The sequence below is a fragment of the Cricetulus griseus genome, assembly GCF_003668045.3.
Source record: "Cricetulus griseus strain 17A/GY chromosome 1 unlocalized genomic scaffold, alternate assembly CriGri-PICRH-1.0 chr1_1, whole genome shotgun sequence".
Classification (NCBI taxonomy): Eukaryota; Metazoa; Chordata; class Mammalia; order Rodentia; family Cricetidae; genus Cricetulus; species Cricetulus griseus.
The window spans coordinates 188,733,115-188,759,264 of record NW_023276807.1 but is presented as its reverse complement, the minus strand read 5'-3'; the positions used below and the strand labels follow the sequence as shown (position 1 = coordinate 188,759,264).

The 26,150-nt window shown below is 40.1% G+C and overlaps 1 protein-coding gene across 2 annotated transcripts in view; it reads left to right on the top strand.

The window, feature by feature from the left end:
• The first annotated feature begins 2,623 nt into the window (after window positions 1–2,623).
• Window positions 2,624–26,150, top strand: part of Nek4 (NIMA related kinase 4) — a 41,773-nt gene continuing 18,246 nt past the window's right edge. The window contains exons 1-10 of one of the 2 annotated variants that reach the window (XM_035452585.1): window positions 2,624–2,880; window positions 4,744–5,010; window positions 5,992–6,189; window positions 6,384–6,491; window positions 8,508–8,662; window positions 14,181–14,322; window positions 19,072–19,476; window positions 23,013–23,162; window positions 24,889–25,038; window positions 25,448–25,514. In XM_035452585.1, the coding sequence (XP_035308476.1) occupies window positions 2,788–2,880; window positions 4,744–5,010; window positions 5,992–6,189; window positions 6,384–6,491; window positions 8,508–8,662; window positions 14,181–14,322; window positions 19,072–19,476; window positions 23,013–23,162; window positions 24,889–25,038; window positions 25,448–25,514 (1,735 nt within the window). In that variant the 5' untranslated portion in view covers window positions 2,624–2,787. The remainder of the gene's footprint in view (window positions 2,881–4,743; window positions 5,011–5,991; window positions 6,190–6,383; window positions 6,492–8,507; window positions 8,663–14,180; window positions 14,323–19,071; window positions 19,477–23,012; window positions 23,163–24,888; window positions 25,039–25,447; window positions 25,515–26,150) is intronic. The other variant, XM_027389564.2, reaches the window with a different exon arrangement.

Here is a 26,150-nt window from a genome sequence, read left to right as displayed (position 1 = left end):
TTGAAGGTGGAACTTATCACTAGTCTAAGTATCAGCCTTAACCAGCTGAGCCATTTCATTGGCCAGTATTTTTTTTTTTACCATTTACTTGTTTATTTTGGGGGGTGTGTGCACATATTCATGGTGTGGCATGCAAGTGGAGGTCAGAGGACAACTTTCAGGAGTCAGTCATTTCCTTTAACCATGTGGGCCCAGGAATCATTCTCAGGTCATCAGCCTTGGCGTCAAGTGACTTAACTCACTACTTCCAGCTACCATTTCAAAGTGTACATTTTAGTGGTTTAAGTACACTTACTTGTTTGCAACCACTGTCCAGACATTTAAAAATTTTGCGAAGTGAAGCTATGCATCCATTAAACACTGACTCCCAGCACTTCTCTGTCTAGGAGTGGGGAGATGGATGACACTGATAACCCCATTCTTCCTGCTGTTTCTCAAATTCTTTCCCTTCTGTAGATAACTTGATAACGAAATCACATAATAGTTGTCCTTTGTGACTAACTTATTTCATTTACATAATGTCCTCAAAGTCTTTCCATGCTATTGCATGTCAGAATTTCCTTCATTTTCTATCACTTTATAACACACACACACTTTCACCTACTCACTCATGATGGTAACTTACGTGGTTCCCATCCTTCATTCTTTTGAATGTTGATGTGATCATAGGAGTATAAATATCTGTTTGAATCCCTGCTTTGAATCTCTCTCTCTCTCTCTCTCTCTCTCTCTCTCTCTCTCTCTCTCTCTCTCTCTCTCCCTCTCTCTCTCTCCTCTCTCTCTCTCTTCTCTCTCTCTCTCTCTCTGTGTGTGTGTGTGTGTGTGTGTGTGTGTGTGTGTGTGTGTGTGTATATATCTCTGGATTATGTTGTAATTTTTTTGAGGAGCAATGATACCAATTTCCATACAAGCTGAGACATTTTCCATTCTCATCAGCAACACACAGGGTTGCTGATGAGATAGTCCCTTGGTCTATATTTGAGTGATTCCATTTGCCAAAATGATCTAGGTTAAGAAAGTTAAGACTGGCACATTTCTTTGGTAATGTCAATTTCCTCTCATTAAGAAAACCAAACAAGGGGCTGGAGAGATGGCTCAGGGGTTAAGAGCACTGACTGTTCTTCCGGAGGTTCTGAGTTCAATTCCCAGAAACCACATGGTGGCTCACAACCATCTGTAATGTGATCTGGTGCCCTCTTCTGGCACACACTGTAAAAATGATAAATAAATAAATCTTTAAAAAAAAGGAAAGAAAACCAAACAAAAGGAACAACAAATAAATATGACATTCTAGTTAATGATATTGCTAAAGATTAAAAAAAGCCAAACATTAGTTATAGCAGAGGACACAGATGTTTATTTAATAACTATTGACAGTAGCAGGAAAAGCTGAGCTTCATTTCAATTGTGCAGAGGTGACTGGACCTTTTAAAAGGAGAATGAAGGCTGGGCGTGGTGGCACTCTTAATTCCACATTCAGGAAGCAGAGCCAGGCCCATCTCTGTGAATTCGAGGCTAACTTGAGTTACATAGTGAGACCTTGTCTAACACACACACTACAGCACCACCAACAACAAAATGGATAATGAGGGGAAAAAAGAGAAGTGAGCAAAGGGGCTTCTTAGAAAACTGAAAAATTCCAAAGATTTGAGAGCATGATGCTGTTACATGCCAGGAAACCCAACACCAAAGAATAGGATTGCAAGTGACATTGGCAGATCTTATCTCAACAACAGTAACATAATAATAATAATAGTTGGTTGATGTAAAAGTAATTAAGCCAGCTGTATTTGGTAGTTGTCCGTTACAGAAGATGGGATTCTATCTTCCCACCAAACTGGGAAACAGATGCCTGAACTTTCTGATGACTTCATTTCAAAGGAAGGGCTTTCTCTCTTGGAGAAATACATTACTGGCTTGTAGAAGATACATGCGTCTCAACAGGACAGAGGAATAACCAGTAATTCTACGCCTTTGTAAAAGTAAATTCTTTGGGCAAAACATGTAGGTGTCGGCTAATAGATTCTTTTCGCAGCCCTGTGCTTTCTCAGACCGGCGTTAAAAGGGAGGGGGTCTGGTGCTCCTGGGGAAGCCGCACGAAGCTCTTTAAGTCTCTTAGGACTGTGGTTTTGCAATCATTCTGTGAGAGATCTTTGGAATTTCAATAAAGCAGGCTGAAACTTTTAGGGATGGCGTGCACTAATGTATTTCTTAAAGCATCAAAAGGGCAGGCGGAATACTGTCATACAAGAAAACAAATACAGCGAACATTATTGGTGAAATCTAGAGCCGGCCAATCTTTCAGTAGAATGTGAGTCGAGCACACAGACGGTCAATGTTTGTAGAACGAATGAACCATACTCTTAACGCTCTTAGAACCAGTAAGGACTCTCTCTCTGAACAAAAGCCGACCCAAAGCGCAGGAACTGAGGCTCTGAAGTCGCTCTGGCTTCCCAGTAGCGAAGCTCTATGGCAGGCCCTCCGAGGTTGCGGAACCGCTCTGGCAGCTCCAAAGGCGGCTCAATTGTTGTTCCTCCGGAGGCTTTGGAGCCTCTCTAGCTGCCGCTAAGTCGGCTCTATGGTGGGCCCTCCGACCCTGAGCATGCGCAGAACTACACCGCCTGTATTGCTATGGTAGCGGCGTCCGGGTGGGCCGGGCCTCTAAGCTCCTGGCCCCGTAGGGCCGCGTTTATGGAGGACTTCACCTCCGGTCGGGCATGAGCGGGGCCTCCCGCTGCCTTTCGCAACGCTGCCGCGGCTTCCCGACTGTGGTCCACCTCCGGGAACATGCCCCAGGCTACCTACTGCTACGTGCGGGTCGTGGGCAGGGGCAGTTACGGGGAGGTAACGCTCGTGAAGCATCGGCGGGACGGCAAGCAGGTCGGGGATTCGGGACCCGGCCAGGGGCGATGAGGGAAGGGGTGCGCTGAGGGCAACCTCAAAAGTCGTAGGTCCCGAGAGGTGGGCAGGGATTAATCTTAGATAGGAGGTCAGCTTCCCAACTCCCTCTGTAATAGTAGCTCCAAGTGTCTGTTCTATGGTATTAACTAGTGTACTTTATTTGCCAACCTCCCGCCACCTTAACATTTCATGAGAGCAGGGGCCATGCGTTCCTAAGGCCTAACTCAGTGCCACCTGTGAAACACCATCTCTTGTGCAGCTTGCTCTACTTAAAGTACGGCTCATCTTTTCACCCGCACTTCTTAAAGTAGTGAGAAGTGACTAGCTTGGTCAGCCGTGCAGCTGCCTAAGCTGGACTTGGTACAATTATCTTTAATGCTCCCAACGCGGTTTATATTCCTGTCACTAAACCAAACCAGCATCTTCATCTCTATTGGTACTGCCCCAATACAAGGCACCATTCTTTTTAAACTAAATGCCCACTCCTTCCAAAGGAGTCCCTGTCGCCTATTTTCTTTTCTCTGACTCCTCTCTTTTGAAGCTGCAGTGATTTTTCTAGAATTCAAATCTGGTATCACTCCTTCTTTTTGTGAAGTATTTTATCCCATGACCCAAAGGCTAATGAACCAATTCTTAAGTATGATTTGTTGTCAGGTGTCCGTAGAATGTTTTGCACAAATGGGGACAATTGTGAAACTGAAAAGTGGCATCTCATAACACTACCAAACCAGTTGCAACAACAAGCTGAGAGAGCCTTCACACCTGAAGTGTAGGACCCACTCTTCTCACATGCTAGATTCTCTGCCTAGAACACAAGCTTTCTCATAAGAGATTAATTCAGTAGGCACCCTGGGGAATTGAGCATTACTTTGTACTTCAAGAAACACATTTATGTATGTGTTTATTGAAGAAGTGAGTATATGATCTTTGAGATGATTGAGGGCAGTATATTAAATGGTAAAGGATTTTATTTTTAAATGGGAATGATGCCCTTTGTGAAGGACCAATGATACTTTAACTTTATTGGGCCACGAGTATCTAATGAGTCTCATAATTTATTTAAACCTTTATCTTAATGCCTTTTATAAGGAGAATTTAGAGGTTAAGGGGTATTTTCTGTCTAATAGTACGTTATCTTGGATTTACTTTTTAGTCATTTTTGTGTGTTTTCCCTTTCTTTTCTTTTCTTTTCTTTCTTTTTCTTTTTTTGAGATAGTGTATCACTGTGTTGTCCAGGTTGTTTTTCAAATTTCTGGGCATAAGTAACTTTGCTGCCTTAGCCTTCAAGGTATCTTGGGATTGCAGATTCAAAGAAATTGTAAAATGTAGAGGAAAAGGTATTTGTGACCTGGAATGGGCATAAGTCAGGCTTAGGAAGAAGTCATTAGCTGGACTAATTAGCAGAGTACTTGCCCAGCATGTGCAAGGCCTGGGGTTTGAGCCCAACCCTGGAAAAATAGCATAATTGTTAATGGCCAATATTTTCCCCCAGTTTTATTCTTTTTGTTTGTTTTATTTTGTTTCAAGACAGGGTTTCTCTGTGTAACCCTGGCTGTCTTGGAACTCTCTCTGTAGACTAGGTTGGCCTCTAACTCAGAGAGTCACCTGTCTCTGCCTCCAGAGTTCTGGGATTAAAGGTGTGTACCACCAGCACTAGACCAGTTTTGATCCTCCTCGTCAATGTATTCCACTGGCAATATTATGCCTCTTGAAAGCAAGCCAGTAGGTTATCTGATAGGCTCCAGAAGGTTGTTTTTGAGGGCTGGACATCCGTGAGAACTCTTAGTTACTTCTGAACTCTGTTTTCTTGCACCTTGTGAAAGAATACATTTTCTTTGTTAGTACGTTATCAAAAAATTGAACCTCCGAAATGCCTCCAGCCGTGAGCGCAGAGCTGCTGAGCAGGAAGCTCAGCTCCTGTCTCAGTTGAAGCACCCCAACATTGTCACCTACAAAGAGTCTTGGGAGGGAGGAGACGGACTGCTCTACATCGTCATGGGCTTCTGCGAAGGAGGCGACCTGTACCGGAAGCTCAAGGAACAGAAGGGGCAGCTTCTTCCTGAGAGTCAGGTGGTGGAGTGGTTTGTCCAGATCGCCATGGCTTTGCAGGTACTGTCACTGAAGTCCTGTAGGCTTCAGGAAGGTAGAAGGTGTATTTTCCTATGCCAGGGATGGTATGATAGGCTAGCAACCCATGGGCTGTGAATGATTCTACCAATACAGAAAAAGTTAGTAGAATTTACTAAATTTACTGAGATATAGCTACAGAAGGCAAAAGTGAAGAGAGAAATTGTCTATACAGAAATATTTTTAGGTGCTGGGTTTTTTTTTTGTGGGGCTTTTTTGTTTGTTTATTTTTAGTTTTTCAAGACAGGGTTTCTCTGTGTAACAGCCCTGGCTGTCCTTGAACTCACTATGTAGCTCAAGGTAATCTCAAAATGACAGCAGTCCTCTTGTGTGATCCTTCCAAGTGTTGGTCTTAATAGGCCTCAGCCACCATGCCTGGTTTATAAGCATATATTTTAATGGATCCAGGTATTATAAAAAATTATACAATTGTCAGGGCATAGGAAACAAGTGCAGAAGGTACCAGACCAACTAATATGTGAAACTTAATTTTATGTGTTGGCATACACGTTCATAGATGTGTGCACATACATATACACATATGTGTGTGTATATGTGTGGAAGCCAGATGTGAAAGTGTTAGACAGGGTCTCTCATTGACTGTGAAATGCACTCACGTGGCAGGAGCTCCAGAAATCCTCTGGTCTTCACCTCCCCAGGACTAGGAATGCCTCAGCATGCCTTGTTTTTTTACAGAGTGCTAGCAATCTAAACTCAGGTTCTCATACTGTATGACAAGCTCTTTGCCAACCAAGTCATCTTCCCAGCCTCTGGAACGCACTTTTTCTTACTTTAAAAGTTGTAAAGTAGTTCTTTTAAAGCTTATACAACAGTAATGTTTTGGTTGGCTGATAACTAATGCTCTTTAACTCAAGTGATTACTGGTGGTATATAGAAAGAGCTAGAAATAAGTAAATAAATTAGTATATTTACATATAATGAAAACTTCTTCTCTCTTCTCAGTATTTGCATGAGAAACACATCCTTCATCGAGATCTGAAAACTCAGAATGTCTTCTTAACAAGAACAAACATCATCAAGGTGGGCGACCTGGGGATTGCACGAGTGTTGGAGCACCAGAGTGACATGGCGAGCACCCTCATTGGCACTCCCTATTACATGAGCCCTGAATTGTTCTCAAACCAACCCTACAACTATAAGGTAGGATGCATACAGCTGTCAAGATGTGTACTACCTGACCTTGTCTCTGGGAGAATATCAGATTTCAGAGCCTATATGAGTAGTTAAATCAGAATTAACTATGAATCAGTTGGAAGAAAATGTATGCGTTGTTTTGAGAGGAAAATGTAAGCAAGATATTCAACATTTAACCATTTACTGTTTTTCTCTTGTAGTCTGATGTTTGGGCTTTGGGATGCTGTGTCTATGAAATTGCCACCCTGAAGCACGCTTTTAATGCAAAAGACATGAATTCCTTAGTTTATCGGATTATTGAAGGAAAGGTAAAAAAATAATTTAGAACTAATTGGACAAGGTTTATATAATACAGCTTTGTAAATTTCTGTTGTCAAAATCATTGAATTTTTTTCAGTGCTGGAGTCCAACCCAGGGCAAATGTAGAGCAAGCACTCTGTCACTGAGTTACGTCCCCAGCCCTCACAAATGATTTTGATTAGTTGACTAATATTCATTGTTACCAGCTGAATAATTAGGAATATATTATCTCTTCTGTGGAAAAGTTAAGTAGAAGTGTTTGGTTTTCTCTTAATGTTAATATATAAAAGTAGCTGATTGGCTCCAAAGAGCTGGCAGCTTGAAAACTTCTCCCTGTGACTGACTGCAGGGTGTACTGGTACTCTGAGAGGCAATAGGTGCTATCTCCCAATAGCCCATAGTTGAGTGAGCCCTTTACAGGAATCCATGCTGTTAGAATGTACTCTTTACATACTTGCAAGTAACTGATTAAGAACTACAAAAGGTATCAAACATGATGTAGATAACTGACTTCATGTTATTTCCCTGAGGCTGGTTGCAGCCTTTGCTATTACTTAAAGATTATCCAAAGATTCACTGAAAAATATTTTTTAAAGTACACAAGTAAAATCTTCCAATTGTAGGAGCAGAAGAGATGGCTCATTGCTTAAGAATGCTATTTCTCACCCACATAGCCACACTCAGCCGTCTGGAATTGCAGACCCTAGGACACTGGTGCCCTCTTCCAGCCTCTGCTGGCACTGTGCTTGTGGTGCACAGACATACATGCAGGCAAACACCCATACACATAAAATGAAAATAGAAACTTTAAAATTGTTTCCAATCATACTATTTAAATAATTCAGTTTTAAAAGGGAATAAAAATTTCTCTGTTTTCATCTTCTTGATAACTACTATTAGAAATTTATTCCAAGGCCTGTTTTTTTTCTTTCTTTGAAACAGATATGGCTCTGGGTGTATATGTATTTATACACAAGTACTCTAAACAAGAAACAGATGCAGTCTCACTGTACACAGTGATGGGGCCCAGCCTACATTTTTGGCTTAGCTGTCAGTACTTGTCTTTTACTTTTAAGCAGCTGCCCAGTGTTTTATGAGGAGAATATTGTTGTGAAGAGACACCATGACCACGACAACTCTTATAAAGAAAACATTTAATTGTGGTGGCTCACTGTGGTTTCAGAGGTTCAGTCCATTATCATCATGGTGGGGAGCATTGCAGTGTGCAGACAGATGTGTTGCTGGCTACATCATGGCTTGAAGGCAACAGGAATTTGATGGAGACCCTGGTTGGTATCCTGAACATAGGAACCCTCAAAGCCTGCCCCCCACAGTGACAGGCTTCTTCCAACAAGGCCATACCCACTCCAACAAAGCCACAATTCCTAATAGTGCCACTCCCTATGAGATTATAGGTGCCAATTACATTCAAATTAACACAGTACCATGATTTACTCCTAAGTCCTGTGTCCTTGAACACTTTATTTCTAGTTACTGACTACTACAAGACCAATACTGCACTGAATATTCTGGTATATGAATCTTATCTGTGCCCTTGGACCAACGAAATAGTTTAATGAGTAAAGATGCTTGCAGCACAAGCCTGATGAGCTGAGTTTGATCCCAGAACCCATGGTGGGAGGAGAGAACCAACTCTCAAAAGTTGTTCTCTAGCTTGAATGTGTGCATGCTCATTAATGTAAACATGTTTACATGCTAATAATAAACAAAATTTAGAAAAAGAAACTTGTGTTCCTTTCTGAAGGACAGTCCTCAAATGGGACTGCTAAGCTGAAGGGAATACTATTGTAGTCTTATAACTTGTTATTATAACCAGAAAAGACACTTCTTACTGCTAGCTGTTTTCTACTTTTGTGGATATATAACTTTAAATAAACTTTAAATAAATAAATATTAATATTTTATGTGTTGTAATGACTTTTAAGTATTGGGAAATCCCTGCCAGTTTTTACTTTGTTTTATAATGTCATTAATCATAATTACAGTGTCATTATTCTTCGTAGTTGCCACCAATGCCAAAAGTTTATAGCCCAGAGCTGGCAGAGCTGATACGAACAATGCTGAGCAGGAGGCCTGAAGAAAGACCCTCTGTGCGAAGCATCCTGAGGCAGCCTTATATAAAACACCAAATCTCCTTATTTTTGGAGGCCACAAAAGCGTAAGATACTTCCCTTACAGAAAGCTTTGATACACTGACGGGGCAAGAGAGGGTGGCTTCTAAATTTTCATGTGTAAAAATTTATGGTGAGGTTCTTTTTTGTTTTGTTTTGTTTTTAACAAAAAATAAAACTGCATGATTAGAATATGTAAGAAGACAAAATTCTACTCTCTTGGTGGTTTTTTGGCCTAGGCGTCAGAATTTAACTTATATAAAAAAGTAACAATTTTTTTTAAATAAAAGTTTTATGTTTCTTAGCCAGGCAGTGGTGACTCACACCTTTAATCCCAGCACTTGGGAGGCAGAGACAGGCTGATCTCAGTGAGTTTCAGGCAGCCTGGTCTACAGAGTGAGATACAGGACAGCCAAGACTATTACACAGAGAAACCCTTTGCAAAAGGGTTTTTAGGCAAAAGTTAGAGAAAACATTCCATTATCTATCCTATCTTAGTCCAGAGTTTTATACCTAAACCATTTTTTGTCATAACTTGTATTACCATCCTAAAAGTATCTTTTTAGACCTTAAAACATCTTTTTAAATAAACAAGCTTTTATGTTTCTCAACCTTATAAATGTTGCATCTCTTACGTAAGTTTCTTTTCTGAATTTGGTAGTAAAGAAAATTGTAAAACTATAACTCTCTAGTCTTCAATCCCAAAAGAGACCCAAGAAGGATAAATATTACTTGAGTAAACAGGAAGTGCAGAGTAAACAACTTCCAAAAGTAAGAAACAGCAGGGACATCTGGCTTCCTGGACAGTCACCCCAAGGTTCCTCTGTAACATTGGGGCATCCATCTTCGTTTGAACTACAGGTCTACACTATCTGACAGACTTTTCTGTAAAGCAGGAATTTTGAAGGACTGTCCTACCTTGTCTTGTCAAAATTCAGCAGTAGCTTTCTTTTGTGTCCTGCTTGTCCAGTTTGGACAGCATACTGTCCACAATTGAGGCAAGGGCAGTTTCTTTGCCCAGTGGCTAGCTTTTGCCATAGAGAAAGCAATGCCACATAGTGGGTTGTTCTTTTTAGAAGAAAATTGGTGCTGCCAGGAGCAGACGTGTCTCACTGTCAAAGCCTTATGTCAGTAAAAACATTTTGAATGCCATATTAAAGTCTTTGAAGTGTTTGAAGATCTATATAAAATATATCTTTGTATGACCTTGAAAATCATACCTAACATGACTATAAGTTTGATTATTGTAGTTGACTAATTATTAATCTGTATGTCTTTATTATTCTAAATAGCTTTCAAGGACTAAATCTTTACATTTTTAAATTAGCTGTATAGGTACAATATCTTAAACAAGAATAGAAACATATATCTAGGGGCTAGAGAAATGGCTCAGTGGTTAAGAGTACTTGGCTGCTCTTCCAGAGGACTTGGGTTCAATTCCCAGCACCCACATGGCAGCTCACAACTATTTGTAACTCTGGTTCTGACACCAATGCACATGAAGTTAAATAAATTTTTTTTTTTTTTTCGAGACAGGGGTTCTCTGTATAAATATTTTTTTATAAAAAAAGAAACATATATCCAGTATAACAAAAATAACCTTAAATTTGTATCAGTATACAAAAATTCGTTAAACAAGAGCAGAAACATACATACAGAAAAAAAACCCTTACATTTTGATCAATATAGGAAAATCCGTACCAATGTAAAATATTTAAGACTTAGTAGTTGCTTTTTAATTTAAAAGTAGATTCAATAATCTATTCTTTTTATCCTGTCATTTCTATATTGTATCCCCCCTTTTCCCATCAGAAAGGGATGTCTAGATCTAATCTCCTTAGTTCAGCTTTTTTTCTGACTATGACCAATAACAACTTGTAACCAAACTCCCTAAAGGATGACAAACATCCATAACCCATTGAATGACCAAAAACCATCCACCCCACCTCTTGGGAATGTGGGTGTGACTTTCTCTAGACTGTTTCCTGTTGTCTGGGGGTAATGACATCCTTATGGAACCTGAGGAAACTGAGGAACTAGCCATAATATTTGTTTTTCAGTTTCTGTGCAATGGGAAAGAACACAATATATTTGTAGTCCTGGTTAGAGTAACCTGTGAGGCTGGATTATCTCAGTCAGTAGCCTTGAAGCTATTCTGGATGTAGAACTCTGAGGAAACTGTAACAGAGGCACTCCGAGAGGCTGCATGACCTGGGCCACCTGTTTTTATTGGTGTCTGGTCCATTGCTCTGAAAATACAAACTTTCAAGGGTATCATAAATATCTACATTAACACAAGTATGGAATGTGCATTGTACACAAGCTAGCCAAAGATTTTTTGTTTTATGTTTGAGCAGGTAAAATATATGTTGCCTCTCTTGTAGTTTTTCTAGGTTTATTTTTTTATGTTTGTAGCTAGGATTTTCAGGGGTTTCAGGATTTCAGGGTTGATCTCTATCAACCTTGAGTGAATTCATAGTCTTTTGTTTTCTGTGGAAACAAAAGCATAACTTCCTCCCCAATGCAACATATTTTTGACTATCATTTTGTCGTTAAGACATTTTAAAAAATATATAGATTAGTTTAATTTAGCAGTTTCCATAATCCAATGTCTCTCAGCAGTTATTGATCAGTCATCAGCAATCAAATCAAAAAGTTTAAAATCAACAAGACACCATGTAAGATCCAGACTCTCTATGTATTTCCCATCTTTACATGGCTAATCCTTTTTATTTTATTTTATTTTCTCTTTAAAGACTTATTTTTAAGCTACTTTTTATGACTGTCTACACTTTTTTAATTTTCTTCTCTGGACTTTGCTTTACTTGGTGCCTGTAACGTTCTCTGACTACATGAATCAAACCTTAAACCTACCAGGCAGTTTAGTTCATGGCATGCTGGTGGCTTAAGCCTACAGGCAGTGGCCAGGGACTCTGTACAACGTGGTCTTCCTGAGAGACTGGGGACCTAGGAAGCCACATCTGACTCTGTGTTTGTGTTTTCAGAACTTTTCTTTTTAAACTTCCTCAGGTCCTATGTGGAAATATGTGCCTCACATTGGGTGCCATATGTTGACAGATTTTTTTTTGGTCCGCCAGCTGGAAAAAATGACATGGAGACATAGTATTAATTACGAAAGCTAGGCCTATAGCTTAAGCTTGTCCCACTATCTCTTATAACTTAAATTAACCTATTTCTGTTCATCTACATGTTGCCATGTGACGAGAGGTTTTTACCTCTCCTCCTACATGTCTTGCTCTTATGCTTCTGGCTTTGACTCCTCCTTTCTTCTTCCCAGAGCTCTGTGTCCCCAGAAGTCCTGACTAACCTCTTCCTGCCTAGCTAATGGCCATTCAGTTCTTTATTAAACCCGTCATCTTTACAAAATATAAAGGAATATTCCACAACATGTCCTAAAATTAAAAATGGGTTGGGCATTTAGCTCAGTGGAGTGCTTGCCTTGTGTGTGTAAGGCCCTGAATTTAAATCCCAGTAGAAACAAACCACAAGAAATATTAAAATTTGCCTAAGTGTTGAAATAAAAAATCTAGAGAACCATATAGAGGGGTTGGTGAGGCAGCTTAGCAGGTAAAGATATTTGCCACCAATCCTGAGAACTTCAGTTTGGTCCCCAGATCCACATAATGGAAAGAGAGCCAGCTCCTACAAGCTAATCTCCACTTGTATGCATGCAAAGACATGAACATATGTGATATTTTTTAACCATTTAGAGAGCTACTGTTAATTATTCACCCTGTAAGGAAAGGTCATATATGAAAAATGGTGCTCAAATTTCTGAATATTCAAAGGTTTTCTCTTTATTCATTTAACTTTTCAAGAAAAAAGGAATTCCCTTTTTGACCACAGGTCTTACTTTTAGCAAACTGATATTTCAGTATCTAAGACTTAGGGTTGGACATGACTGACACTATCTTAATAGCTTACTTCTGCCTATGGCAAGATAAGTTTGGGAGGAGAGGAGGCAATGTTAGAGATGATGAGGGGATGAACATTTTTTTCCCTTTTGAGACAAGGTCTTACTGTGCAGCCCAGAAACTGGACTCTTAGTATCATCCTGCTTCAGTGTCCCAAGTGCTGGAATTACAGACACGTACCACACTCCAGCTCAGTACTGCCTTTTTTCTACGTTTTTGTTTGTTTGTTTTTTGCAACAGGGTTTCTCTGGTGTAGCTTTGACTGTCCTGCAACTCACTATGTAGACCAGACTGGCCTTGAACTCACAGAGATCTGCCTGGGATTAAAGATGGGTGCCACCACCTCCCAGATTGTTCTCATCACTTTTAATTGGCCTTCTGTTACTTAGATCTGCATGCTTTTCTGAGTGAGATTCAGCCCAGTCTTAGAAACAGCATGTTAAGCAGATAAGGTGCTATTTCTGTACACATTTACTCTGCAAGTTAGAGAATATAACCAATTATTTTTACTCTGAAAGTTTACAAAATAAAAGTGATATTATAGTATTGTAAACATGTGAAACCTAAAAGAGGAAAATCCTGATACTTCTGTGTGAGCGACTTTCTCATAGAAATTTTGGAATTTTGTATTTATAGGATGTTATAAAAATATTATAGGCCGGGTGTTGGTGGCATATGCCTTTAATCCCAGCACTTGGGAGGCAGAGGCCGGTGGATTTCTGAGTTCAAGGCCAGCTTGCTCTACAAAGTGAGTTCCAGGACAGGCTCCAAAGCTACACAGAGAAACCCTGTCTCAAAAAACCAAAAAAAAAAAAAAAAAAAAAGTATAAAGTTCTTCTATACCCCTCATCTAGTTCTTTCTGTCATTAGCATCTTAGATTATTATCATGGGGCATTTGTCAAAACTAAGAAACCAGGACTGTTGATCTGATTTAACAAGTAAAGGTGTTTTCCAATAAGCCTGCTGACCTAAGTTCAGTTCCTGGGACACACATGGTAGAAGTAGAGCACTAACTCACAAGATGTCTTCTGATCACATATATGTATTTGTATGTGTTCTCACATATGCACACACTCACATGCATACAATAAATAAATAAATAATATGATTTAAAAGGTTGTTTTAAAAGTAAGAAACCAGTTCTGGGTGTGATGGTGCACACCCTTAATCTCGGAATTCAGGAAGCAGAGGCATGAGGATTTTTGTGAGTTCCAGGTCAGCCTGGTCTTCAAGTTCCAGGACATCTAGAGCTACACAGGGAGACTGTTTCAAAACAAAACAGAAATCTAAGTCAACTGGTATATTACTGTTGACTAACCTCAGACTTTCATTGGTTTTTGCTAATTTTTCCACTTCATGTGCCAGGATTCAATCCAAGATACAATATCCCATTTAGTTCTCACATCTCTTCAGCCTCCTTAACCTCCTCTGGGTCCCTGATTGCTTTCTTGTTTCTTACAATCTCGATTATCTTGAAGACAAATGTTTTAGAAAATGCTCTCTATGTTTTGACAAGACTAATCTCTGTAAAACAATGTAATTGTATTGTAGATACAAATTTCACATGCCCTTTCAAACTATCAATCATCACCATGTTGCTAATATTATTTTATTTTCTTCCCTATAAAGAAAAACTTCCAAAAATAATGTTAAAAATGGTGACTCCCTAACCAAGCCTGTTGCTGCCGTAGTTTCCAGAAAGGAAGAATCAAATCATGAAGTGATACACTACCGGCCATGCCCTTCTGAGGGCTCCACTACACACGACACGGTATGTTCCCTGTGGTAATGCTTTAGGGACTGTAGAACAACAGGTTATTCAAGTGAACAATTTTATGTGTCAGTGACTATGCTTTTCTAGAGATTCCTTATACTCTTACTTCTGATTTTAAAGAAAGCATACTGGTGAAGGTCAGTCTTTTTTCTCACTTTATCTACCATAGACTGTCAAACTGTTAAAGTCAATACAATTATTTTATCCTTTAAAAATGAAATTTACATTAAAAACTATTTTAAAATATTTTATTCCCTTGTGTGTGTGTGTGTGTGTGTGTGTGTGTGTGTGTATCTATATGAATGTATTCTGATATGTGTGAGAGTGTGACATCTGTGTTTATGGAGGCCAGAGAGGGCACTGAAGTTACAGGCATGTTTTCGATGCCTGGCTTGGTATGTGGGTTTTGGGATGCAAACTGTGTTCCTCACTATTGCACAGCTAGCATTAACTTCAGAGCCATCTCTGCAGCCCCACAGAAGCCCACATAGTGTGGACAATCATGGGCAGTTAGCACACTCACAAATTGCAATTATCACTTCTTTTCTAGTTCCATATTTTTTTTTCATCATCAAAAGGAAGCTCTTTACACATTTAGTTGTCACTCTTTATAGCCTCCTCTACCTTGCCAAACACTAATGTGTTTTTTGTCTCTTTGAATTTCCCTTTCCTGAATATTTCATATAAATGAAATCATATAGCAGGTGGCCTTTTATGTCTGAGTTATGTTTTTAAGGTTTATCTACTCATCCATCGGTAAACATTTGGGTTCTTTTCACCTGTAGGGTCTTGCTGTAAACGTTTAGGACCAGTGCTTGAGTACCTGTTTGCAGTTTTTTGGACTGTCTGCCTGTGTATAAATGCTAAATCAAGTGATAATTCTGTTTAACCTCTTGAGGACCACAGAGTTGCCCACAGCAACTATATTATTCTCCATTTCTAATTTCATGTTCTCACCAACAAATATTACTTCCTGTCTTATTGGTTCCATTTTTATTAGTAAATATTAATACAATAATGTCAGCCAGGCATGGTGGCACATACCTTTAATCCTAGCACTTGGGAGGCAGACGCAGGCAGATTTCTGTGAGTTCAAGGACAGCCTGGTCTTACTGAATGAATTCCAGGACAGCCAGGACTACACAGAGAAACCTTGTCTCAGAAAAAACAACAAAAACACAAAATTTTGTTAAATTCATTTATTAGTTCCAATAAGTAGATGTGTGTGTGTGTAATCTTTAGGGCTTTTACATATAAAATCATATTGCGTATAGATAGATAATTTTATATCTTCTTTTAATGCAGATGCCTCGTTTCTTTGTTCTTGTTTAAATGTTCTGGCTACAACATAAAGTATTATGGTGAGTGAAAGCACTGAGAGTGGGCAGTTTCACTGTTTCTGATTTTTAAGGGAAGGCTTTTAGAATTTTGTCACTAAGTATAGTGTGCAGTTTAGATTTTCCACACATAGCTTTACTATGTTAAGATAGTTTGCTCTAGTACAATTTGTTTTTCCACATCATTTGTGGGAATTGAATTTTGTCAGAGGATTTTTTCTACATCTATTGAGATGATCATGTGCTTTTTTTCTTCATTTTTAAACACCCTCCCCACCAGTGCTAGGGTTTTCACCCACAACCTTGTGCATGGTAGACAGAGGCTTTATCTCTGAACTGTATGCCCAGACCTTGAAAAACATTTCTTTGCATTTATTTATTTATTTGTTTGGTTATTCATTCATTTATTTTGGTGTATGTGTATGTGTGTGTGCATGTGTGTGAGAGAGACAGAGACAGACAGAAATTGGGAGGGAGAACTTTCAGAAGTGTGCTATCTTTCCACCTTGTGTGTTCTAGAGGGTCATACTCAGGTCACATCAGACTTAGCAGCAAATGCTCTTGCATGATGAACCATCTTTTTTTAAATATTTTTTTATTTACATTAGAAACAATTTTATTTTACATATCAGTCCCACTTCCCTCTCCCTTCCATCCTCCCATGCTCCCCACTGACTCCCCAGGGAGAGTGAGGCCTTCCTTGGGGGAATCATCAAAGTCAGTCATATCATTTGGGGCCTAGTCTCCCCCCCACTCCCCTACCCCCATGTATTTAGGCTGAGAGAGTATCCCTCCATGGGGGAATGGGCTCCCAAAGTCCATTCATGCACTAGGGATAAATACTGGTTCCACCTCCAGAGGCCCCATAGACGCCCAGACCCCACAACTGACACCCACATTCAGGGGGCCTGGTTTGGTCCTATGTTGGTCCCCCACTGATGAACCATTTTGAAACTCTATATTTTAACAACTTTTTTGTTTTTGTTTTTGTTTTTTGTTCTGTTTTTCGAGACAGGGTTTCTCTGTGGCTTTGGAGGCTGTCCTGGAACTAGCTCTTGAAGACCAGGCTGGTCTTGAACTCACAGAGATCCACCTGCCTCTGCCTCCCAAGTGCTGAGATTAAAGATGTGCAACACCACCACCCGGCTTTAATAAGCATGTTGTTCAGTGCCCTTGATTATTTATATTCAGTGTCGTGATACAGCCATCATCACTATCCTCAAAAATTCTTCCATCATACAGAACTGAAACTCCTTGCTCATTAAGCTGTAACTCACTATGCCCCATCTCCAGAGCCTATAAACCTCTATCTGTTTTCTATATCAATGAATTTTCCTGCTTTAGACAATTTAGATTAATAGAATATGTAACACCAAAAATAAAAGACCCAGTGACAGATACTGGGGTTTAAGCTTCAAGCTGAAGATCAGAGATGCTAAATAGTGAGCCACTCTTACTGATACCTCAGGCTGAATGGGCTGATCCTGCTGCCTCTCCTCAGCGTGGCTGGAGAATCCTGACTCTAAATGTCTTCCTAGCCTCAATGTGGCTGGAGAATGAATGTTTGATACTATCTTTTATACCCACTCTAGTGTTGGGATTAAAAGTGTGTGATCCTCAGTGCTGAGATCATCTTTGTGTGAGCTGTTTTTCTTTAGGCCTTGGACTCACAGAGATGCATCTATCTCTTAATCTGAGACCTAGGAATAAAGGTGTGTACTACCACTTCCTAGCTTTGGGCTGCTGGGATTAAAGGTGTGTATCACCACTGCCTGATCTCTATAGCTTGAGGCTGACTTTGTTTTCTGAATGCTTGGGCAATCTTTAATAAATCATAAATAATATATCACCACAAGAATAATACATATGTTATGCCTTCCCTTCCCTTTAAAAAGTTTGTGTTTGTGTGTGAGTATATGCCATGTGTGGGCGCTCACAGAAGCTGTATTATGTATATACTACATTTTATCCTTTGGCTTGCTAATGAACATTTGGGTTGTTTCTACCTCTTTCTTCTTTCATTTCTTTTCTCTGTTATGTAGCTCTGACTCTCCTGGAGCTCGTATGCAGAACTGGTAGAGGTCTACCTGCCTACCACATCCTGCTTCTTTTTTTTTTTTTTTTTTTTTTTTTTTTTTTTGGTTTTTTGAGACAGGGTTTCTCTGTGGCTTTGGAGGCTGTCCTGGAACTAGCTCTTGTAGTCCAGGCTGGTCTCGAACTCACAGAGATCCGTCTGCCTCTACCTCCCAAGTGCTGGGATTAAAGGCGTGCGCCACCACCGCCCGACTCATCTGCTTCTTTCTTTTTAAAAATAGTCTTGCTATATAGCCCTGGGTAGCTTGGAACTCACTATGTCCTCAAGCTGGCCCCAATCATGATGGTCCTCCTGTTTTTGTCTGCCACCTCAGGTGCTGGGATTACAGATTTGTGCCACTATGCACATCCTGTTTTGTTTTTTGTTTTTCGAGACAGGGTTTCTCTGTGGCTTTGGAGGCTATCCTGGAACTAGCTCTTGTAGACCAGGCTGGTCTTGAACTCACAGAGATCCTCCTGCCTCTGCCTCCCCAGTGCTGGGATAAAAGGCGTGCACCACCAACGCTGGGCATGAACACCCCCCCCCTTTTTTTTTTTTAAAGATTTTATTTATTATGTATACAACATTCTGCTTCTGTGTATATCTGCACACCAGAAGAGGGCACCAGATCTCATAATGGATGGTTGTGAGCCACCATGTGGTTGCTGGGAATTGAACTCAGGACCTCTGGAAGAGCAGTCGGCACTCTTAACCTCTGAGCCATCTCTCCAGCCCCCATGAACACCCTTTTTTAATAATGATGCTGAATCATTGGCCCACATGCCTGCTTGAGTTCCTTCTTTTATTATTTTAAAGTGTGTGCCATGGTGCTGGGGAGATTTCTCAGTGTTTAAAAGCACTGGCTGTTTTTCCAAGGACCTGTGTTCAGTTCCCAGCACCCACATGGCAGCTCACACCTGTCTGTAACTCCAGTTCCAAGGATTCGGGCGAAACACCAATGATCATAAAATTTAAAAAAAAAGTAAATATAAAGTGCATATCAAAAAGTAGAATTGCTGAATTAAATGGTAATTCTATGTTTAACTTTTTTAGGAACCTGCTATTCCATTTTGAATTAATTTTTGTATGTGGTATGAGGTACTATAATAACTTTAGAACAAGGGCTGGAGAGATGGCTCAGAGGTTAAGAGCACTGACTGCTCTTCCAGGGGTCCTGAGTTCAATTCCCAGAAACCACACAGTGGCTCACAATCATCTGTAATAAAAATCTGGTGCCCTCTTCCAGCCTGCAGGCATACATGCAGGCAGAGCATTGTATGCATAATAAATAAAATCTTCAAAAAAAAAATAACTTCAGAACATCTTTTCATCCAGGGTGAAGATAAGTGTTTGTCCCAAGAGAAACCAGTGACCATTGGTCCCTTGAAATCACCTGCTGGCCTCAAAGGCCACACTGACAAACCAGACATGAACAATTCTGCAGAGTCATTTGCCACAATCAGTAGGATAAATATCGATATCTTACCTGTAGAAAGGAGGGACTCAGCAAATAATGGTGTCGCTCGGGAGAATCAACCAAAACACTTGGCTGCCACTAATGAATTAGACAGTCAATATGGTATCTCTCAAGACAAGAAGGAGAGGCTACAGGGTGATGGCAAGTCCAGTGATCAGCCTGAAAATCTGCTTCCCAGCTGGTCCTCTGATTATGGTGATGGAGAAGGGAATGAGCCAGTGAAGCCATTGCAGCCCCCAAATAAAGACCAAAAGCCCAAACAGGTGAGTGATACACAGAAGGAGTGGTTTTCAGAGAGAGAGAGAAAATAGCAAGTATGGTTATAAAGTTGTAGGTATGGGGCTGGAGATGGTTCAGCTCTTGCAGTGGGCCTGGGCTTGACTCCCAGCAACCTCATGGTGGCTCACAACCACCCACAACTCCAGTTCCAGGAGATCCTCCACAAGCACTAGCATGCATGTAGTATACATACAAATATGGAGACAAAATTCTCATACCTATGAAATGAATTAATCAATCAATAAATCTTAACTTTTTAATTATTAATAAAACCCAAAGATATAGATATGCCAGTTGTTTGTTGTGCAAGTTTAAACTAGAGGCATGTTTTCATCACCTATTAAAAAGAACAACAATATAGTGTGTGTGTGTGTGTGTGTGTGTGTGTGTGTGTGTGTGTGTGTGTATCACAGACACCATGGCCTGGGTGTAGATACCAGAGGATAACTTTATAGAATCAATTCTGACCCTTTTTTTGTCTTCTTTGTTTTTTTTTTTTTTGTTTGTTTTTTTTTTTTTTTTTTTCTCTGTAGCTTTGGAGCCTGTCCTGGAACTCACTCTGTAGACCAGGCTGGTCTCGAACTCACAGAGATCCACCTGTCTCTATCTCCTGAGTGTTGGGATTAAAGGCGTGCGCCACCACCCCTGGCAATTGTATGAATTCTGACTTTTAAGTGGGTTCAAGGCATCAAAATCAGATCATTATTCTTTCACGGCAGAGCTTTTATTCACTTAGCCACCTCACTGTACCTATGTTTAACTTTAAAAATGTTTATGTGTGTGGCTGTTTTGTCTGTCTGTATGTATGTCTGTGCACCACTTTTGTTGCTTGTGGAGGCCAGAAGATAGCATCAGATCCCCTGGAACTGGGGTTTATAGCTGGTTGTGAGCTACAGTGTGGGTGTTGGGAGTTGAACCTGGGTCCTCTGGAAGAGTAGCCAGTGTTCTTAACAGCTGAGCCATCTCTCTAGTACCCCTGCCATGTTTAGGCACTTTCTAAGAAAGTGCAATGCTGTAGAGCAGCTGTAGTCATTTGCTTCCCAGTAGTGATATATGAGGGTCCTATTCCAGAATTTTTGTCAAGACTTGTTATTGTCCATCTTTTTTTTTTAATATTGTGACCAAACACTGTGCTTCATACATGCTAAGTAAAGTCCTTTACTACTGTTATACATCCCCAGCCTTGTTGTCTTTTCCCCAGTGTTGTTTTTCTGTCAGCACAGAGGCTGTGCTTTAATCTGCTGCTGTTTAAGCTAGCAATTGTGGCTCCACAGTTACTGGCCTGCTTCTCTTGCAGCAGCCTGGTGGCTCAGGCTGAGGCTTCCTGGGAGTTCTGTTTCCACAGGCACCGACTATGTCACTACTGCCGAATATAGCTTTTAATTAAATCTCTATCATCCTATTTACCAGTAAGAATTGGGAGTCAAAGGCTGGGGGGTGAAAACCTGCTAGCTCAGAGAGGTTGAGTAGAAATGATCTGACCCTCTCTCTTTGTCAGTGTCTTCAAAAGAGAGCATCTTTCCCCTCTGCCAAAACAAAAACAAACAAACAAAACAACCCACACCAAAGTCCCTCCTTACTGCTTTCTGCATATCTCTCTATTGTCTTAGTCAGGCACCCTCTGACTCTCTATGATTACTTTCTGTCAACTAGTTGCTAACTTGGCCTCCTGACCCAAGGCTGATTTTATTAATGCAAATGCAAACTCAGGGTTCATGTTGTGATCGAATATTCTGCAACATTTCCCTCTTATTGTCTAAATAAAAAGGAAAGGTTTTAATTCTAACACAGTAAAACTGTATACAATAAGAACAATTATTAAGTAAGGATTACATTCACAATGTCTAGTCCATTTGTATTCGGCAAATTCAGAGAAATTACTCTATTATCTATTCTATCTTGATGAGTCCAAAGTTTTATACCTAAAGCATTTTCTATCATAACTTGTATTACCATTCTAAAAATATCTTTTTAGACCCTAAAACATTTTCTTAGATAAACAACTGAAACTTTTATATGTGTCAGCTTATAAACTTTACATCTATTTTGTAAGTTTCTTTTCTGAATTTGGTAACAAAGAAAATGGCATAACCACCTAGCCTTCAACCTAAGTAAACAGGAAGTGCAGAGCAAACAACTTCCCAAACTGTAGAAATGACTGAGACATCTAGCTGCCTGGACAGTCACCCAAGTTTCCTCAGCAATGCTGGGCCATCCATCTTTGGCCTATGGGCCTAGAATATCTGACAGACTTTTCTGTGAAGCAGAAATTTTGAAGGACTGTCCTTCCTTATCTTGGCAAAGTTCTGTAGTCACCTTCTTTTGTGTCCTTCTTACCCAATTTTGACAGCTTTTGTCAGCAGTCAAGACAAGGGCAGTTTTTTCCCCAATGGTTAGCTTTGCCACATAGATAGCTAACTCCATATGGGGGTTCTTTGATGCCCATCATCTTCATTGAAGTAGATTGGTGCCAGGACTAGATGTATCTCACTGTCATGAAAAGCCTTATGTTATTAAAACATTTTGAATGCCATATTCTGTAGATCTCTGAGATCTAAACAAGAGTATGAACATATATACAGTATGTTATAACAAAAATAATCTTAAATTTGTATCAGTATACAAAAATCCATACCAATGTAAAATGTTTGAGGTTAATAGTTGCTTTTTAGTTTAAAAGTAGATTCAGTAATCTACCCTTTTATCCTCTCATTCCTATATCCCCCTTTTTCTTTTCAGAAAGAGACCCTTGAATGCAACCTACCTTACTTAATTTTTTCTCTGACCATGACCAGTAACAACTTGCAACCAGCCCCCTTAAATGATGACAAACATTCATCACTCACTGATTGACCAAAAACCATGCACTCCACTTCTTGGGAATGTGGGCATCATGTTCTCTAGATTGCTTCCCATTGTCTGGGGGTGACAGCCTGTTTAGGGGACCCTGAAAAAATTGGGAAAATGGTCAAGTCTTGGGAGAGCTAGCTGTATTATATTTTGTTTAGTCTCTATGTGATGGGAAAGTGTAGCTCTTATCTGAAGTCCTGGCTGTAGTATTATAAGGCTGGTCCCTCTTAAGTAACAGCTTTGAACTTGTTCTGGATGAGGAATTTTGAAGGAATTGCAACAGAGGCATTCTTAGAGATTGGATCACCAGGGCTACTTCATTGGTGTCTGATTTTTTTTTTTTTTTTGAAAACACAAACTTTTTTTCTTTAAGACAGAGTTTCTCTGTGTACCAATCCTGGATGTCCTGAACTAACTCTGTAGACCAGGCTGGCCTCAAACTCACAGAGATCCACCTGCCTCTGCCTCCCGAGTGCTGGGATTAAAGGTGTGTGACACCACCACCCAGCAATTAACATTTTTTAACTGCTTAACTATCTCTCTGGTACTTCATTTTGCAATTTCATAAGTAGGTATGGAGAGTTTGGCATTTAAAATTATAACTGTTCTGCTACTCTGTGCAGTTCTTTTATATATGTTTCTTTCCTTTTTTTTTTTTTTTCCTTTTAAGGATCAAGTTACCAGTGGATGTAGGATAGAAAAACAGGACAGCATCCAGCCAAGATTCCAGCCACACAGCTCTGTGTCTGAACCTTCTGTGTCTCGGCAGCGAAGGCAGAAAAGGAAAGAACAGACTGACCGTGGTCAGGCAAAGAGTCAGGTAAGCAGTCTCTTTGCAGTATCATTGTGCTGCTTGGGAGGCAGGATCCAGTAAGCTTGACTTTTGTCTAGAATGATTAACAGTTGCCAAAGGTTCAGAAGAAACGCAAAGAATGGAACGAGAAGCTGGGCAAGGATAAGATGCTTAATACTAGTTTTCAAGTGTCAGTGAGTTGGAAATATAGAGGAAATGAGTGGGTCATTTTGAAAGTTAAAGGAAAAGGCTGTTTGGTTCCTTGTGTTATGTTGCTGAACATGTATTTTCTTTTTACAAATTGTCTTGACCATATATTTTTTTCTATGCAGTGCTGGAAAATGAACCCAGGGTCTTGTGCATACTACATAAGCACTCTCTGCCTCTGAGCTGAATTCCTAGCCCTCAATACAGCCTTTATTAAAATATCTTCCACTGGGTGGTACAGGCCTTTAATTCCAGCACTCGGGAGGCGGGAGGCAGGGCAGGCGGATCTCTGTGAGTTCGAGGCCAGCCTGGTCTACAAGAGCTAGTTTCAGAACAGGCTCCAAAGCTATACAGGAAAAAAAAAAAAAAAAAAAAAAAAAAAAAAAAAAAAAAAAACTTTCATTGGAGGCTGGAAAGATGGCTCAGTGGTTAAGAACATTGTTCCAGTTCTTCCAGAGGTCCTGAGTTCAATTCCCAGCAACCACACGGTGGCTCACAACTATTTATAGTGGGATTTGATGCCCTCTTTGGGCATGGGGGTATACATGCAGATAGAACACCATATACATAAAATAAATAAATCTTAAAAAAGAAGCCATGTCTTAAAACATGTATATGCATGTATATGCACATATGTATCCATATGGATATATATGGTACATACATATATGTATATATGACTATATGTATATGAATATATACATTCATATATCTTTTCCCTAAGCTTCTTAGGTAGTCATTCCCTTTTGTCAGTCTCTGTAGCACAGGCAGGTCTTGAAACTGTGATTTTCTTACCTTTGCCTTTCAGGTAGCTGGGATTATGGCCTGCACAAATAGGCCTGGCTTTTTAAAATGTTGATATATCTTAATTGGTAGAGTGCTGTGGTAATATCTTATTTGTGATCTAACAAATAAAGCTTGCCTGAAGATCAGAGTGCAAAGCTAGCCACACTAGTTGGCCATAGAGGCCAGGCAATGGGGGCACACACCTTTAATCCTAGCACTCAAGAGACAGAGGCAGAACGATCAGATCTCTGTTAGTTCAAGGCCACCCCAGGCTACATGAAATTGATCCAGTCTAAACGAGAAACAGAGCCCACACATAGGTGATCCCAGCACTAAGGAGGTGGAGACAGGAAGGGATACGACTGGGTGGAGGAATATAAGGAAGGAGGAGACAGGAGCTAATGGCAATCTGGCAGCAGTCAGAGGAGCAATGCAGTCTGAGGCAGTCTGAGGACAGGTTAACCCCTTTGGTTTAAGCTTTGGTAGAGGTGATATTTATGATCTAACAGAGTGCTTATCTGGCATGCATGTAGCCCTGGGTTCAGTTCCCTAGCACCAAGTAAACCAGACATGGTGGCACAAACCTGTGACCCCAAAATTTAGGATGTTTAAATACAATCAGAAATTCATGCTCATCCTTAACTACATATAGACAATTTGAGGACAAACCAATGATGAATGCATAGGGGACTTTCCAATGGGAAGTTTTAGAGATGGCTGTATATGAAACTAATAATATCCCCCCTTTTCATTACTTAAGTTTCAAGAATCACCCCGTCGGCTTTTGCCTTCTCACCCTGATGTTGGAAAAGTGGATATCATATCAACACAACAAAATGATGAAAACCAAGGTAGACCTGTGGCTGGGTCTGTAAACAGTTCAAGGATCAGTTCAACGTCATCATCCAAGGTTTGTATGGAAGTGTGCTGAGTTTAAAAATACTTCTTATAAAGTTTTGGATTATCATTATAGAAGTGACAGATTTGTGCTTTCAAATCATTAGCTTTGACTGTAATGCACATGGTCTGCACTTCCAAAGAGAGCCACCTGCAGTCATTTGAGGAGACCAAGTAGATTCTGAATATGAGAAGTGCAAAAGTATTTTCTTGCTCATCACAAATGAGCATCTTCCAGAAGCCAGGACTGTGATCATTCTTTCATAGCTGTTACCCTTGTATGGACCAAACTCCACATGCAGAGTGGTTTCTGCTCCTTGAGAGACCAGTGGGAAACCTTTATCACTGTTGGATAATATGCCATGCATTGCTACAGGAAAAATGAGTAGAAATAGAAATAACTCGATGACTTTCTTTCAAAGGATCGACCATTATCAGCGAGAGAGAGACGACGATTAAAGCAGTCACAGGAAGAGACGCTCCCCTCAGGTGAAGTAGACATCTTTATCTGGTTGTTGATGACTGGTCAGAAGATTTGTCTCTGGTTGTTAGGTGTACAAACTTGGAAGCAGCAATAGTCCACCTGGGGAAAAGATTTGGAAGAGTTCTTGAAATTTCTTAGATAAGCTTTATAAAATGTTATAGGGTACATATGTATCAGAGACAGAGACAACTATGTATCAGAGACAGAGAACTAAAATGAGAGCCAGGGAGTGGAGAGATGCTCAACAGTTACGACGAGTACTTGCTGCTCTTGCAGAAGACTCAGGTTCAGATCCCAGCACCTACATGGTAGCTCGCAATCATCTTTAACTCCAGTTCCAGGGGATCGACACCCTTTTCTGGCTTCCATGTGACCAGGCACACATGCAGGCAGAAAACTCATACACATAAAATAAGATTTTGAAATCTAAAAATCTTAAACAAATAAAGAAAGAAATAAATTTAAGTGAGAGAGAGAAAGCCAGAGGGTTTTGAACTTTGACATCTCAGGTCGGAAATCAGATGTATGTTTAACTTGGTTTCCCATCCAGACCCTGTTGGTTAAGGGGCTACACTGAGCTAAAGAATGTAGGGGTTTTGGTTTCTTTGTTTTCTGAGACAGGATCTTACTATGGAAGCCTT